Source organism: Neophocaena asiaeorientalis, unplaced genomic scaffold, assembly GCF_003031525.2.
Source record: "Neophocaena asiaeorientalis asiaeorientalis breed wild unplaced genomic scaffold, Neophocaena_asiaeorientalis_V1.1 scaffold142, whole genome shotgun sequence".
NCBI lineage: Eukaryota > Metazoa > Chordata > Mammalia > Artiodactyla > Phocoenidae > Neophocaena > Neophocaena asiaeorientalis.
In genome coordinates, this window is record NW_020174563.1 from 2,129,606 (window position 1) to 2,147,111 (window position 17,506).

General features: G+C 40.0%; 1 protein-coding gene across 3 annotated transcripts in view; it reads right to left on the reverse strand.

The window, feature by feature from the left end:
* LAMA3 (laminin subunit alpha 3) overlaps positions 1 to 17,506 on the reverse strand; it is a 233,798-nt gene that overhangs the window by 47,424 nt on the left and 168,868 nt on the right. For 2 of the 3 annotated variants that reach the window (XM_024757934.1, XM_024757936.1), the window contains 7 exons: positions 11,813 to 11,919; positions 8,571 to 8,621; positions 7,507 to 7,658; positions 2,474 to 2,584; positions 2,251 to 2,362; positions 1,871 to 2,038; positions 106 to 302 (listed from right to left, as the gene is read on the reverse strand). In XM_024757934.1, the coding sequence (XP_024613702.1) occupies positions 106 to 302; positions 1,871 to 2,038; positions 2,251 to 2,362; positions 2,474 to 2,584; positions 7,507 to 7,658; positions 8,571 to 8,621; positions 11,813 to 11,919 (898 nt within the window). The remainder of the gene's footprint in view (positions 1 to 105; positions 303 to 1,870; positions 2,039 to 2,250; positions 2,363 to 2,473; positions 2,585 to 7,506; positions 7,659 to 8,570; positions 8,622 to 11,812; positions 11,920 to 17,506) is intronic. The other variant, XM_024757935.1, reaches the window with a different exon arrangement.

Genomic DNA, 17,506 nt, shown 5'->3' on the forward strand with positions numbered 1-17,506 from the left:
CTGTACAGACAGCTGCCTGGCTCTGCCACTTTATTAACGATAAAGATTCCTGTTCCCTTATCCTTGTCATCAACCAAACCGTGCAGATTCTGACCGTGACCTCACCTTGATGGATTCCAAAGCCCTCTCGTTTTCTCGGTTGAGGCCGGTGGCCTGCTTTGCTTGGGCACTGGCCTCCTGTAGAGCGGCACGGAGGTCACCGAGTTTGGCTTCGTAGTCATTTAAAGAATCTCGTATATTCTTCACAAGCCCACTGTTCTCCACCTGGTGGTTTTCCAGCCAGCTCCTTATCCGAGTCAGCACTGTAATACATCACCTTTCTGTTTCCCACTTGAGAGATGAATGCACTGGAAAGCTAACTTATAAATGCTACAGGAGGAGAACTGCATTTCTACTCACTTTATGGTTTTCCTTGAACTTGCAAGGGAACAGGAAAGGAAACTAGCATTTATGTCGTGTTATACACACACTGTCTCATTTAACTTATAAAGACTACAGGAGGAGAATTGAGTTTCTACTCACTTCATGGTTTTCCTTGAACTTGCAAGGGAACAGGAAAGGAAACTAGCATTTGTGTCGTGTTATACACACACTGTCTCATTTAACTTTCGTGACAACCACATGAAAACAGTAATTATCAACCTCCTGTTTCAGATAGGAAAATGGATGGCCTGAGAAATTGGGTGACAAGGTTTTAGCCTTGGGACTTGAACTTGACCTGCAGAGCACGAAGCACATGCTCTTTCTACTACTAACACTGTCTCCTTGCAGCTAAAAGCCAAGGCTAATATTACATTTAAACAATACAAATGCTAAAAGAGAACTGCTACTACCTGTAACCACTGATACATCATTTTACTAGAGAATAAAGGTCAGTATTTGGAAAAATATACACCAAATTATTATTTCTTACAGTTTTGAGCTAATGAGGCTTTTTCCCTAACCCAAACCTTTAGATATATTCAGTTAATTTCTAGTATATTCATTTTTGGAGGTAACAGTAGTGCTAATATCGATGTATGATTCAAAAGCTCAATGGTGATATGGTGACCATTAAAAATGATATGAGAGAGCTGAGTGGAGATGAATGAAAGAAGAATGAAAATGCAGTTAAAAAGGAACAAGAGGTATCAGTGTCTAATATCTAAGAAGAAACTTTTTTTTTTGCATGATGGTAAGATATTCTATTCTATGGATAAAGAAGATGTGGTACATATGTACAATGGAATATTACTCAGCCTTTAAAAAGAATGAAATAATGCCATTTGAAGCAATATGGATGGACCTAGAAATTATCATACTAAGCGAAGTAAGCCAAACAAAGACAAAAACCATACGATATCACTTATATGTGGAATCTAAAATATGACAAAAATGAACATATCTATGAAAGAGAAACAGACTCACAGACATAGAGGAGACTTGTGATTGCCAAGGAGTGGGGAGGGAGGGAAGGATTGAGAGTCTGGGATTGGTAGATGTAAACTCTTATACATAGGATGGATAAACAACAAGCTTCTACTGTAGAGTACAGGTAACTATATTCAATATCCTGTGATAAACCATAACGGAAAATAACGTGAAAAAGAATGTATATATAACTGAAATCACTTTGCTGTACAGCAGAAATTAACACAACACTGTAAATCAACTATACTTCAATAAATTAAAAAAAAAGGGTTGTTCTGTCCTACGGCTTCTCAGTAATCTGAAGGGGCTACCTACTTTCACCACATGATCCTCTACCAGTAATATACGCTGAAAGGACGAGCCCCTCCACCTGGCACCGGTGACTAGATATTGCACTCTGCACACCGTATTTCAAACCAATTAGAACGGATTGTATGCAAGAATTTGGGAGGGTCCTTACGAAGATGAGCCTCTCTTTTTTCAGCTTCTGCTTCCCTCAGGTTCTTCCCAAAGTTGCGGTTCCTCAGTTCCCTCAACATGCGCTCCGCTTCAGCCAGCTTTCTGGAAAAATCGTCCAAAGGCAAGTTGTTTCCTTCTCCTTCTGTCCCAGAGATCTGCTTCACAAGAACTGGAAAAACATCAAGCAGTTTATTGAACTGGGAATTCTGGACTCCAGCAGACTACTAACAAAAAAAAAGGCCGAGATTTTTATGGAGGGTTCATATTGGTTTTTTAGTATCACTACAGGTTCTTTTTCATAATGTTGAACTTTTTCTTTGTACAACAAAGGCTACAAAGTAATATAAAAGATGTTTAATTGGGCTGAGTAACTCTTCTTACCGTGCACATTCCAGATGACATTTTTAATCTTTGTGTCCAGCTCTTTGGCGCCTTGGGTTGTCCGATCAACATTGCTATATAATGTTTGAGCTTTTCTGGAATTTATTTGAACCTATATGAAAAACAAATTGATGAGCAAAAAGTAAGTTGATGGGAGGAAAAAACTAACAGTATTCTGAAAGCAAAAAAAAAAAAAGTTAAGGTTATTGACCTAACACATTACCTTTTCTTGCAAAGTTTCAAATTCACGATTCAAGTTACTCAGTTCTTTTTCCAGGCCATCCAGTTTTGATTTATGATTTGAAATGGTGGAACTGTAGCTGAGCAACTGGCTCTGAAAGTAACATACAAATTTAATCTCACTTTAGAGTAGAAATTTGGAGGGAAGTCTTACCAAGTTGGTAAACCTGGTGATGATATGAAAAGATTCATTTAGCAAGACCAATGCTGATCCTTAGGAAAAAAAATACGGTTCTTTGAAATAGGCCACATGAAGAATAAATTTCTGATGTAAGTTGCGATATGGCTCTAAAATAAAGTAGTAAAATTTAAAAACATGAAGAGACAAGAGATACTTTATTTGAATTAACGATCTAACCTTATAGAAATGAGGGTGATGCCACTTACTTGATGTATTAAGGTTTAGATTCTATTATAAAGAATTGTTCAGTTATTTTTAACCTATATGTTACCTGATAATACTAAAAAGAAGTGCCTATGGCTACTCTATTCAAGGACTCATTAGATTCAAAGAATTATAGAGCAGGAGAGAAATTTGTGGCTCATTTAATTGAATACCCTTATTCAATATGAAAAAAAAAATGAGAAAACAGAAGCCCAAAGAAGTTGGGTGACCCATCCATGCCACAGCAGTACAGGTGATTACTGATTGCTTCAGGACTCAAATCCTGGTCCCCTGTCCTTTTTGGGGAACTCAACAGCCTCATTACTTTTAGAGGGTGACATTGCCTCATATAATATCTAGAGTAGTAAATATTTTCAATTTTGGGGAAAAAATATGTTAATACCTTGAGAATTTTTACAAGAAAAAGCAAAATTATTATCTCTATTTGCACACAAGAACCAGCGTTGGGTAAAAGAGCACAGGCTTTCCAGCTCAGGTCCACACCCTAGGTTCACCACTTAATAGATAAGCTCACTGGACTTTATCTCCTTCATCTGTATATTGGTGATTATAATACTAAGCTGCTGGGTTGTTTTCAGTGGTAAGTGGGCTAATGCATTATAAAATGCCACATAAATACGACCGTCGAAAAAATTAGCTGCTTTCTCATACATATTCCTACTGAATTTTCATAGTGTTTGTGTGATACTGCAAGAAGATAGTTCTATTTTAATTTTGTTGTAGGCAAAAAAGGCACATCATTCTAAAGAGTGTTAGTAGAAGTATAAGAAGTAAGAAGTACAGTGGGTAAAGCATGGTCTTTAGAATTTCACCTTGTGTATGAATAATGGTTGACAATCAATCACCCTACTTTCAAAACCCTCACCAATCCCAGACATCAGAGGTTACAGAGAACAAAATTATCTGTTGGATCTTTTTTACACTTTTCTCAAGTTCATACAAATCTATAAAAACAGACTGACATTTTCCTGAGTAGATATTCTTTTATTTTGTCAAAAAAAAGGTTACAACTTTCTGTGACTTTCTACATTCACAGAGCAGGTTGACACATGTAGATTTTACTAATTCTGTTTTATTATAATCTGCACTAGGGGACAAACTGGAATTTGTGCAACAACGCCCTGACTGTTTCAGATGTTTTATTTTTAATTTTTGCAGACAGGAAGACAAAAGTCATTCTTACCTTTGCTCCCCTTTCTGTTATGCATCTTTTAATTTTCAGCCTGCTTTTAAGTATGTCAACTTATTTTTGTTTTTAAAGCAATTAATTAATGGTGGGCTTTAGTAAGACTTTTATTCTGTATCCTGCTTGGAATTCACAGGACTTCTTAGAGCTGTGAGTTAATAGTTTTGCCTCAAAATTGGAACATTTTCTACCGTTAAATGCACAAATATTTTTCTGCCCCTTACTCACTTCATTTTTCTTCAGTGACAACAATTACATATAGGTTTGGTGACTCGATGTTGTCCCACAGGTCAATGAGGCTCTTTCTGTTTTTGTTCGTTTGCTTTTTTAAAAGCTTTACTGAGGTATAACTGACATACCACAAAAGGCACGTGTTTAAAGTACACAATTTGATATGCTTTGACACAGGACCCATGAAATTGTCTCCACAATTAAGATAAGAAACATTTCCTCGTGCCCCTTGTAACCCCTCCCCCCAATTCTCCCTGACACTTCCTTCCCCATTACCAGGAACACACACTATTAGATTACTTTTCGTTTTCTAGAACTGTGCACAACTTATGATTGTCACACATAAACACGCACACACTCATTAGGATATGAACTTTCCTTGGTCTGGCTTCTTTCAGTCAGAGTACTTATTCTGAGATTCACCCATGCATCAGTAGTTCATTACAATTTATTGCAAACTAGTATTCTACTTTGTAGATGTACAGTCATTTATTTATGCCTTCACCTGCTGACAGACTTTTGGGATGTTTCTGATTTTTGCAAATAAAGCTGCCAAAAAAAAAAAAAAAGGAATTTCACCTTGGCTTGAATTCTTCTGGAACCACCACATACTAGCTGTGTGACTGAAGGCAAGTTACTTAGCTTTTCCAGGCCTGTTAAATAAAAATAACACTATTTTCCTCATAGGATGTTGTGAGACGTAAGGAAAGCACTTAGCACAGAGCCTGGCACATAGGATGGATACCAAAATGTTGGTTTCCTTCCCTTCATTGAAAAAATGCAGGGTTGTACTGATGACATCAAAGTAACCCAAGTGGCTTTTATTTTTCTCTGAAAACATAAAGACTTCCCCCCCTCCTCTCCATGTTAAGCCTGCAAACCATGCTCTAAAATTACCCTAATGGGATGGAAAAGAACCAGTTTTCTAGCATTAGTTTTTGCTGTATGTACTCAACCATAGCCACTAATGGTTTACAATCAGCCCTCATTCCAAAAGCACTTATTAAAGTTTCCCCAAACCCTCTTTCACTATGTTAGCTTAGGGTTTATCTCATCTACTGATTTCTTTTACTTTGAGTATATTTTTTCATTTCCATGAGCTTTACTTAGATCTTTTCATATTTACCTCTTCTTGTTTGGTTTCTGGTGTTTAAAATTTTTTTCTAATTTCTTGTTCCTTCTACTGGATGTTATTCTCTTTTTTTTGTCTGGTACATGGGCCTCTCACTGTTGTGGCCTCTCCCGTTGCAGAGCACAGGCTCCGGACACGCAGGCTCAGCGGCCATGGCTCACGGGCCCAGCCACTCCGCGGCATGTGGGATCTTCCCGGACCGGGACACGAACCCGTGTCCCCTGCATCGGCAGGCGGACTCTCAACCACTGCACCACCAGGGAAGCCCTGGATGTTATTCTTTAAAGTAATTTTCAGATCGTCCTATGATTTTCATTTTCTCTGAAGGGAACTCATCACTTGACTGTTGCCTCTGCTGCATGTCTTTCTTATTATCTGTCTGTTACAGTGTTTGCAGGCTCCTTCCAAGAGGGAGATTTCTTCTTCTCCCTGCACTCTCTGTGCCCTGTCCAGTGATCTTATGGTCATCATTACTCCAACCCCAGACCCCCCAGTCCAGGACCAGGTGTTATAGTGACAGCTTAGGACTTGCACATTATGGTGATAGTGAGAATGTCACATTTCAGCACAGATCCTGGTTTGTGAGTCTTGTCCACATCCTGGCTGCAAGGTTGTCCTTTCTTAGGTTCTCATACAGCCATTGTCTGACAATGGGAATTGCAAAGTTTTGAGGTTGCTTTTTCAGCCTCCATTTATAGGCAGAAGAGCCCCCGTTTTCCCCCCAGGGAGCCTGACTCTGGCCTGTGGGGCACTTTCGGCCCTAGTACTTCTTAGGATACCCTCTTGACCACCTTCTTTCCAACTGTACAGAGTACATGTTCTGAGCTATGAAACAGACATCAGCACATTTAAGAGAACTGGAATCATAAAGTATGTTCTCTGACCACAAAAGAGTTAAACTAGAAATCAATAACAGAGAGTTATCTGGAAAATCCCCAATTCAGAAATTAAACAATACAGTTCTAGTCACAAGAGGAATTATAAAATTTTTCTTTTTTCTTTGGCCACGCTGCATGGCTTGTGGGATCTCAGTTTCCAGCCAGGGATTGAACCCAGGTCACAGCAGTGAAAGCCCAGAATCCTAACCGCTAGGCCACTAGGGAGCTCCCTAGAAAATCTTTTGAATTGAATGAAAATGAAAACACAACATTTTAAAATGTGTGGAATACAGCTAAAGCAGTGCTTAGGGGAAAACTTATAGCACTAAATGCTTATATTAAGAAAGGTTTTGGATCAGTAAATAAGCTTTTATCTAAAGAAACTAGAAAATGAATGGCAAACTAAACCCAAAGCAAGCAGAAGGAAGAAAAGATATGGATAAGAACAGAAGTCAATGAAATTGAAAACTGAAGAAAAGCAGAGAGAAATCAATGAAATAAAAAGATCAATAAAATTGATAAACCTCTAGCCAGAATAATCAAAAAAAGAGATAAGACACAAATGACCAATAACCAGAATGAATGAGAAAGCATCACTCAGATTTTGCAGATATTAAAAGGATAAGGAAAAATTATAAACAACTGTATTGCAATACATTTGGTAATTTAGACGAAATAGAAAAATTGTTTGAAAGGCACAAATTACTAAATATCACTCAAGAAGAAACAGATAAATCCTAATTGTGCCATATCTATTTTTTAACTGAACTTACAGTTTAATTTAAAAAAAAACTTTCAACAAAGAAAATCCCAGGCCCACATGGCTTCACTGGAAAATTCCATCAAACATTTAAAGAAGAATTAATAACAATTGTACTCAAATTTGTACGAGTCTTCCAAATGCAAAACAGTGAGCTAAAGTTATGAGAAAAATGAGCCCAGAAACATTCAGTGTGTAAGGAATGTTCACTTAGAAGTGTTAGCTTTGTGTGCTCACCGGTACTTTTCACCAGGAAAAATCTAATCTTCATTTAGATCAGAGGAAGGAGGACAGCCTCCCTGAGCCTGAAGTGGAGTCAAGTTCCCCCCTTTCTCACGTGAGGAGTATTCGTTCACACAGCATCTCTCTTCACCAAGTATCTGCTCTGGGTCAGGCATCATGCTAGACCCACAGAGTACTTACCCTCAGGTCCTTGGTCTGGGTCTCCAAGTGCCTCATCTGCTCCAGGGTCCCCATGCTGGCACTCAGGCCCTGCAGCTGAGACTTGACCAGGAGGAGCTCGTCCTCCATGGTGGCCAGGTCGTTCAAGAGCGTCATCACACAGCTGTCACAATCTGTGGGGCCCGCAATCAAAGGCACAAGTGCTGTGGGCTGGAGCCACAGGAATGCAAACAGAGCCCCAGAGCTGTGCCGCCCAGTTAATACACACATAGCCCATCACAGGCAAAAATCACAATCCTGGACTTCTCCAGGAAAGATGCAGATTCTGAAAAAGGGAGATCTCTAGACAAGGGGCATTTGACAAAGAAATGGTGGAATGGGGAAAAAGGGTGAGGGTGGTCAAAAGGTACAAACTTCCAGTTATACGATAAGTAAGTTCTTGGGATGTAATGTACAGCACAGTGACTACAGTTAACGACACTGTATTATATATTTAAAAGTTGCTAGAAGAGTAGATCTTAAAAATTCCTAACGCAAGACAGAAAATTTGTAACTGTGTGAGGTGATGGATGGTAACTAAGTTAATTGTGGTGATCATTTCACAACATATACATATATCAAATCATTATGTTATATACTTTAATACAATGTTGCATGTCAATTATATCTCAGTAAAACTGGGCAAAAAAAGAAATGGTGAATCTATTCAACTTGTTGCTTATTTTGTATGTGGGAAAAGAGTAATAAATAGTTTTTATTTATTGAGTGCTTGCTATTTACCAAGCATCATGAAAAGGGATTTATAAGCATTTTTCCAACAGCTATATGAGGTTGGTATAGTTATTACCAACCTCAGTTTTACCATCTGACAAATGATGAAACCGAGGCTTGAAGAAGTAAGGTCATTTGCACAAGGTCATACAGATTTCAGTTGACAGAGGCTGGATGTGACTCTAAGTAGCCCTCCTTCCATCACCTCCCACCACTGCTTTCCCAGACTCGAAACTGCGTGTCCCAGTATAGGGCTCACGGATTTTAAGCTGAACCCCACAACTTGGAAAGGAGGGGGCCATTTCTCTTCTCACCGTCACATTCTTCTCCAGGGCCACCATCTTTGGGTTCCTGGTTTATGCAGTCTGAAATGAGGAGTAACCAGAGAAGACAGTGTTATTAAACTTACTCTTCACGTGCTTTTTTTTTTTTTTTTTTTTTTTTTTGCGGTATGCGGGCCTCTCACCGTTGTGGCCTCTCCTGTTACAGAGCACAGGCTCCGGACGCGCAGGCCCGCGCCATGGCTCACAGGCCCAGCCACTCCGCGGCCTGTGGGATCTTCCCGGACTGGGGCACGAACCCGTGTCCCCTGCATCGGCAGGCGGACTCTCAACCACTGCGCCACCAGGGAAGCCCCGTCACGTGCTTTTTAACTTGGCTTTGGGGAAAGCTAGTTTTGTGTTCAGTCACCCAGCCACACAGCATTGCCGGCTCTTCCCTTTTCCCTCCCTCCTCGGTGCCATTGCTTGGGGAGCTGTCTCATCTCCCAACAATCTTGCTACAGGAACTTCTCGTGTGGCCTCTCTGATTATATATTCAGTTTCTTCTCTACAAAGGGTCATGCCATTCTTATGAAATGAAATCTCCTAATCGCTGGTGTTGTCCTCATTTGGTAGCCTCCTATACAACTGCTGATGTCTCTTCTAATATCATTCAAGAACATTCAATAAACACTGAGCACCTTTGAGCATTCCCAGTGTGCCATGGCCCTGTGCTAGGGGCAGGAATACAAAGATAGCAAGGCAAAAGTCTCTGGTGTCCTGTAGTTTAATGGTCCTATGGGGGAGACAGGCACATTTCACAACAGTGCGACAGATGCTGTGAGATATGCACACGAAGTTAGTGGACCTACTCCACCACCTACTGCTCACATATGCTGAATATTGAGGTTCTCAGCTATAGACGGGAAAGCCTAATGGTCACCCCTGGACATTCTTTACTCCTCCCACTTCTACTCCTTTCCCCATACCATGCATTCTTACACTGAAATGCCCTCTCATTTTCCTGTGAAAAATCATCTGACTTTATTAAAGGAAAACTCTAAGCTTGAAACTTTCCTAGACGTGCTACAGGGAGGCTTTCAGGTGTGTTCTCAGCAGCCACACCTCGTGTGTATACACCTATGTTTTGAACCACATTTATTTTTAACTGTAAAAAAATATATATAAGTTCACTATGGAAAATTTGGGAATTTCCATTTGGGAGTTTCCAAAATTTGGGAATTTCCATTTGGGAGTTTCCAAAATTTGGGAACTTCCATTCCAAGTTCACTATGGAAAATTTGGGAAAATCAGCAAAATGAGATAAAACATTATCCTTGATCCTACCACTCAAAGACGATAAGTGTGTCCTCACAGTATATTTGTAGACATTTTATTATATGTAATCATAGGTTTCTCTTACTCATCCTTTTTAAAAAAATCTTTTACTCACTCTTATATGGACATATAGCTGTGTCACTTTAATTTCCTCAATTAGACCGTAAATGCCTTACAGGCAGGAAACATAGTTTTATTTCCTTCACAAACTCCTGCAAACACAGTATATGGGGGACTTGGCTTAGGAAGAGGACTGATTTATCAGTGCAATTTTCTCAACAAGTTTGAGTTTTGACCACCAAGGAATCTGTACGTTATTAATTGAAAGAAAGAATGAAAAAGAGGGAAAAAAGCTCACAGGAACAAACGTGTCTCACAGGTGAGCATTTTCTTCCATTTCTGGAACAAAGAGTTCCCATCCTCATTCTAGGTTGGTTACTTTTGCTATTAGAAAAAGCATTCATCTCACGAGTAACGATGTGTCTGATGCCGAAACTTCTCCTGAACACCTCCAGTGACAGTAGAACTCATCTCCTTTTAAACCAGTCCTTCTCGTCTTTAAACATTTGACACTTCTTCCTCAGAATGATTTAAAATAGATCTCCCTCTAGCTTCCACTCCTGGATGTGAGTTCTCCATAACTTAAGCCACACAGAACAAGACCCACCCTTCTCCCACACATGTGCCTTTCAGATCCGTGCTTTCCAAGTCTCCTTTCCACCATCCTGGTTTGTCAGTCCTTCCTCATGTCACAGGGCTCTAAGTCCCTTCACAGCCTCATCTTCTTTCTGAACAAACTTGTAGCTTGTCTATTGCCTTGTAAAGACACGGGCCCCTTGTGGGGACTTGCATGGGCGGCAGACCAGGGAACAATGGCAGGCCACCTGGTTTTGGACACTAGAACTCAGTGGAGATAGTACAAGGTGTCTAAGGGGCCACATTACCCTCTTGATTCATATTGAACTCACCGCTGACTGAAACCTCAGCCACGTCTCATTTATCACAAACTTATTTTTTTTTCCATTCAACTATAGGACCGACGCCACGCTTACCCCAACATAATTTTGTCCGGTTAGAACTGGCTCCTCATTCCAGGCTGTTGAGGCCCTATTTTATTCTAAATGTGTCATAGGAGGCATTTGCTAGCTCCTCCAACTTTGTATCACCTGATAACTGGGTGGGCAGGTCTTCTATATTTCCGTTCAAGTCTACGATGTTGAACAAGATGGAGCCCAGATGAAGCCCCAAACATGACAACAGACACCTCGTTCTAGACTGATAAGGCTCCATTTATTCTGCGTTCCTTTGGAAACAGTCACTTGACTGGATCTAATCCATACATCCAGGGTTTAGTTCTTCATCTTGTCTATAAGATGAGAGATTTTACCTAAGGATTTGGCATTGCACTACATCAATGGCATTTTCCTGATAAACCACATTCATATTCTCCATCAAAGAAGGATGTAGAGAGTCTTCCTGTTTTTCCAACTTCCTTTTTTTCCTAATGAACCTATACTAACTCCCAGTTAATGTTTTTTTCTTGGTATGTAAAATCCATCTCAATTATACACCCACATCCTAGAACAGTTACTGCTTTAATAGAAAGAGCACTGACTCCTTCAGATACATACACGAAGGAAGCTGATGAGATGATTACCTTATAATGTCAAAGGGAGGTCTCAGCAAAAATCACCAAAATAGGGTCTGAAATTATTTTGGCTATAATTAGTGAAGTTTTAAAAACAATTTACCTAAAAAAAAAAAAAACCTACCTGAAGTAAGTTATTCACCAAACCTGTGAATACTACCTAAGCATTCCCAACTTTGTCAAAACAAGGGGACAACTTGTTAGCTGGAATTGTGTATGTGGTTGCTGAAAATGTTTGCTTGGCTTCTTTGCCAGCTATTTTATACCAGTTTGATAAAGGTAGGTTAACAGACGTGTGAGTCGATCTTACCTCCCGTCAGGGGGTCACAACTGCCCAAATGGCCGTTGCTGTTACAGCTGCATGGTTGGCAGCTGCCTCCAAATTTCTGGGGATTTCCAAAATATCCTGGTGCACACCTACACAGAATACAGAAAAAGAGGGGAAACACCCAAAGGGCTCATCATTTATTCCACCCAATGTCTCAACTTCTAGCTCCCTGTTTGGGATCTTGTAACCCTATGAGAGGAAGGGCTGACATAGATTTGCAAGAGGGAATGTGTCTCAGTACAGAGCCATTTATGACTTGAATGAGAATGGTGAGGAGGGGAAGGCAGGCAGAGATTGCTCCCTTGCTCCTTGACACCCCAGATGACAAGGTCCTCAATCATCCTGACAGCCAAATGGCAGATGAACAAAATGCATACAGGAGCCAGTGGTTTGACCAATACGGAAATCAGGGGTGGGTGAATTTTACGCAAGAGTTGTGTTCCTGAAGATATCACACAAATACACACTGCTTAATTTATGGCTAATTTCCTCGAAGAAAAAACTTAAAGTAAAATTCATATAATTTCAATATTTTCATAAAGGGGGCTTTTATTAATATTTCCTATTGTACTATTTCAAGTCTGCATAATTCACATTTATTTGCACTAATTGCTGCAGTGATGTACATAAGGGGCTTAAACAACTGAGCAGTTACAACTGCCACCTTAGCCTGAGCCTTTATTTATTTATTTTTTTGCGGTACGCGGGCCTCTCACTGTTGTGGCCTCTCCAGTTGCGGAGCACAGGCTCCGGACGCGCAGGCGCAGCAGCCATGGCTCACGGGCCCAGCCGCTCCGCGGCATGTGGGATCTTCCCGGACCGGGGCACGAACCTGTGTCCCCTGCATCGGCAGGCGGACTCTCAACCACTGCGCCACCAGGGAAGCCCCCGAGCCTTTATTATTCTAGATGATTCAGTGATGAGAACTCAGTTCCTTATTTATAAGGTAAAAGATCATATTTCCTTGATTGTGTCTGTTTTCTTCAAAAAATAACACAAACACATGTTAATGTTTCTGGAACTGGGATGTAAATTAAAATATTTCTGTTCATTAGCAAAATTCCACTCCCACTCTATCCCCCCTAAATTGTCATTAAATTGATGTGTGTGGTGTTTTATCATCAATGGAATTGATAGAATCAAGGAAATATGGCATTTGACTTTCTCAAATTTAAGCTTTTCATCAAAGAACTTTGAGACAATTTAAATATGCTTTACCAATGGATAAACTGGTGATATAGTGCAAAGGACACAGATTTTTTGTTTTGTTTTGTTTTTATGGGGTTTTTTTTAACATCTTTATTGGAGTATAATTGTTTTACAATGGTGTGTTAGTTTCTGCTGTATAACAAAGTGAATGGGAGATCTTTTTTTTTTTAATTTATTTTGGCTGCACCGGGTCTTAGTTGCAGCACGCAGGGTTGCGGATTTCTTAGTTGTGGCTGGCATGCAGGATCTAGTTCCCCGACCAGGGATCGAACCTGGGTCCCCTGCACTGGGAGCGCAGAGTCTTACTGACTGGACCACCAGGGAAATCAGGACACGGGTTTTGAATCAGGAAGATCTGGCTAGACCTCCGTCTCTACCACAGTCCATGTAATCTTGGGCTGTTATCTTAATCCCTCAAGCTTCCATTTCTTCATCTATTCCTCTTATGAAAATGTTAAGCTCCATGAGAATGTGAATTATTTTGGGTGGGCTGTTTTGCTCACTGATGCATCCCTAGCACCTGGGATAATGCCTGGACCCATATTAGGTGTCAGATATAAGTATATGCTGAATGAATGAATGAAAAATTGTACTAACAATACCTATTTTGGTGGGTGGATGTAAGATAAAAGATAATATAGTAAAGAATCTAGTACAATGCCTGCACATAGTAGACATTCAGTAAAACGTAGCTACTGCTACTTTAAGACATGATAAAATATTCATATATATGTATGTATGTGTAATTGGTGTCATTTGGAATCCTACATTTTGGAAAATGGATAGGAAGCAGAAAACCCATGTATTCCCTAATTATCAAGAAGGTAACTAAGCTGAGGTGGCTTATCCAAGTCTACTGAGCAGGTTGTCCTAATAATAGGGCTTTATTTGGGGTGACCAGCCCCATATTCTGCCTAACAAACCATGCTACGCAAAAGATCTCAGTTTAAAATACTTTTTCTTTAGATGTCTCACCTACATCTAAACTTTCTAGGTAAAAGATACATATTTAAAAACTACCTTATTTAAAGTTACATAAATATTCAGGAAGTTTGATTCTGCTTCTTCCTTAATCTTGCAAAGCGTTAGTTACTGATTATGAGAAATAACTGGTTCTTTTATTCTCATTTTATGGTAGTGCTAAACACAATGGACTAAACTAAAACTTCCTGATTTCATAGATGACATCGGTACAGCAAATAAAGAGCAGACAGCACGTCTGTCATCTGTGGCTCTGAGTGGCCAAGGGAGAAATGTGTCCCAGAGCACGGGCTGAGGAGGGAAGCCTTTCCTATTCCCCCCCCACCTCTGCCCAGCTAGTTCCTGCATATATGCTTACTTTTCACCTTACTCTGTGCTTGTATTTATCATTGCATAGTTAACCACTGGTGCCAGATGATGCCTGGCAGCCTGGCACAGAGCGGATGCTCAATAAGTGTTAACAAATGAAAAAATGTGACATTAAAATGGCATTAAGCTGTGGAAAAGTTAAAAAAAAACACAAAAAAACAATAGCTTGCTTTCCTGAGACATCAAACTTAAAAAACCTAAGCTGAGAAAACTGTTAATTAAGAATTTCCCTTTTCAATTCAGTTGCCTGTCAAATGGATGTCTCCTCCAACCTGGTGCCGTTTTCCACTTCACTGTTTGTGCAGGACCATAAGGAGGATTAAATTAGGAAGACTCTCCCAGGTGGGAGTCGCCTAGCTTTCAAATCACGGAGCCTGGAAGACCCTCCCAAGCCTATTCCCCACCCCACCTGTCCTTCCTGTCTCAGTGTAGCTGCCCCTTCCGTCCCTCACCCTTCAGGGCTGGTTGATGCCCCTCTTGCTGCAGCCTGATTTAGCCCGGTTATGTTCTCTCTCTGTTTTAGCAGCTTATTTGTACATCTGTCCACCAATAGACTGGAAAACCCTTGAGGGCAGAATCTGTGCTCTGGTTGCTGATGTGTTTCTAATGCTTAGCACAGGGCCAGGCTTATACTAGGATCTCCATTCATTTTTCATCGAAGGAAAGAATGAATAAGTGTGGGCAATGTTCCTCCTGCAGAAATGAAAAACAGAAGAACTTTGAATTGCTCCTTTTTACCATAGGATAGTGTCCAGACCCTCAGCTGATGCCCATAACAAGGCACTGCCTCCTTCTGCCCGTGGCAGCTACACTCTAGGCCCTTGGACTTCCTTGCATTACTTCCCTGACCTGAGCTGCCTTCCCCCTCCACCTCCCAGCTCCACTGGGTTCTAGTCATCCCTTTGACATACCTAAGTCCCACCTTGTCCATAAAATGTTTCAGATAACCCCAGTCTAGAGTAGCCCTCCCTTACTATGAAATCCAGTTGAATTAATTTTCTGGGTTTTTTTTAAGTAAAATTCTTCTAAAGTTATCCAGAAAAATAATATGCCAGAATGGTCCAGGAAAAAATTTAAATAAGGGTTACGAGGGGAGACTTGCTTAACCAAATAGTCAGAGTCATTTGATAGTTTCAGAAATGATACAGAAGTGATAATGGCACAAGAACCAAATAAAATGTACAAAACAAATCCAAGTTCGTATAGAAATTTCGTACACATTTACAGGACTTCCCTGGTGGTGCAGTGGTTAAGAACCCACCTGCCAATGCAGGGGACAGGGGTTCAAGCCCTGGTCCAGGAAAATCCCACATGCCATGGAGCAACTAAGCCCGTGTACCACAACTACTGAGCCTGCGCTCTAGAGCCCATACTCTGCAACAAGAGAAGCCACCGCAATGAGAAGCCCGCGCACCGCAGCGAAGAGCAGCCCACACTCACCACAACTAGACAAAGCCTGCGCTCAGCAACAAAGATTCAACACACCCAAAAAATAAATAAAAACTAAAATATAAAATAAAATCTGAAATCAAACCCCTAATTAAAAAAAAGAAATTTTGTACACATTTAGCTTTAGTGAATTCAACTAAAGGTACTTAGCCAAAGAGGGATGAGAGGATGAGGGCATGAGTGTAAGGGAAAAACAGCTGAAGTGACTGTCCCCATCACTCAGTGAGCACACGTCCTGCAGTGAGCATGACATGAGAGATGTGAACCTGCTATTCGCTCAGCTGGTCTAGTTTCCCCGTGCCTCTCCTAGAGTGACTGTTTCACCCTACAGAGTGTGATTCTGGGTGTAACCAAATGACATGTGCATTTCATGCAACATGGCCCCTGTATTACTGAGACATGGGACACTGGGATACTCAAGGTTATGCCAGCTCCGGTCAATTTTTGCCTGACATGTAGACCCTAAATCTATCTGCCCTGTGAGATGCAATACCACAAAAAAGTTGAGGCTCCAAATTTTCACCATCAAGATTTGAATGTAAGAAATAAAACCAGAAAAGTACTAAAACAAAATATGCATAAACATTTGCATATGCATAAACCTCTCTAAGCATGACACTAATGGCTGAAACCCTAAAGAATAAAAGAGTAGGTACAAATATAATAGAACTTAACTATTGCAGATCTAGAAATGACAAAACCAAACCAAAAAATATACAAATGAAAAACAAAACAGAGAAGTATATTTGCAATATATAGTATGAGGCATTCGTTTCCTCTAAAAGATTTGTACAAATCAACAAAAAAATAAAAGAACATTTCACTAGAAAAAAATGGGTAAAAGACCTGGAAAGCAATTCAAAAAAAAGATTTATAAATGGTCAATAAGCACATGAAAAAAATCCAATCTAATTATTACCAAAAAATGTAACATAAAATGACATACAATGTTTCTCTATCAAACTGGCAATGTTTTTAAAAAGTGAACAGTCTTAGTATCCACTGGAGGCAGGCAGTTGCTCTTTTGCTGCTAGCAGGATGGTAAACAGATACAATCTTTCTGGAGGGCGATTTTGCAAAATGTATCGAAAGCCTGAAAAATGTCCCTATGCTTCGGCCCAAGGGATGGCTTCTATAATTACATCTCGAGGATTTATGTACACAAATATTTAGCTAACAGGATTCACTTTTAGTGCTGCTTTGAATGGAAAACAGTAAAGCTATTTCAAAGGCCAATAGTGGGGGATTATGGAACTTCAGGGGAACTTCCTGGTCCTGACATGATGTTATCAATGAACACTTATTGATATGGAAATATACTACTAACATACTATTAGATGAGAAAACAAAACAGACAGCGAAATAGGAATCTACCTTTTTCTTTTAAGAAAAATCTATGCATATAGAACTGATCTGTAAGAACATACAACAGGCACTGTAGGTGGGCAGGCATGAGTATAGGGCAATTGCAGGGGTATGGTACATATTAGTTCTCTGCCTTATTAGTTCTTTGCTCACCTGTATTATATCATTTCTGTAATAATTATGTATTGATCTTATATTACAGTTATTTTAAATTTTAAAATGTTATCCATATGATTCATTTGTTATACTGTTACTTTTCCAGATATATGTGTGCTCTCTTCCCCTCTAGATGACAAGTACCTT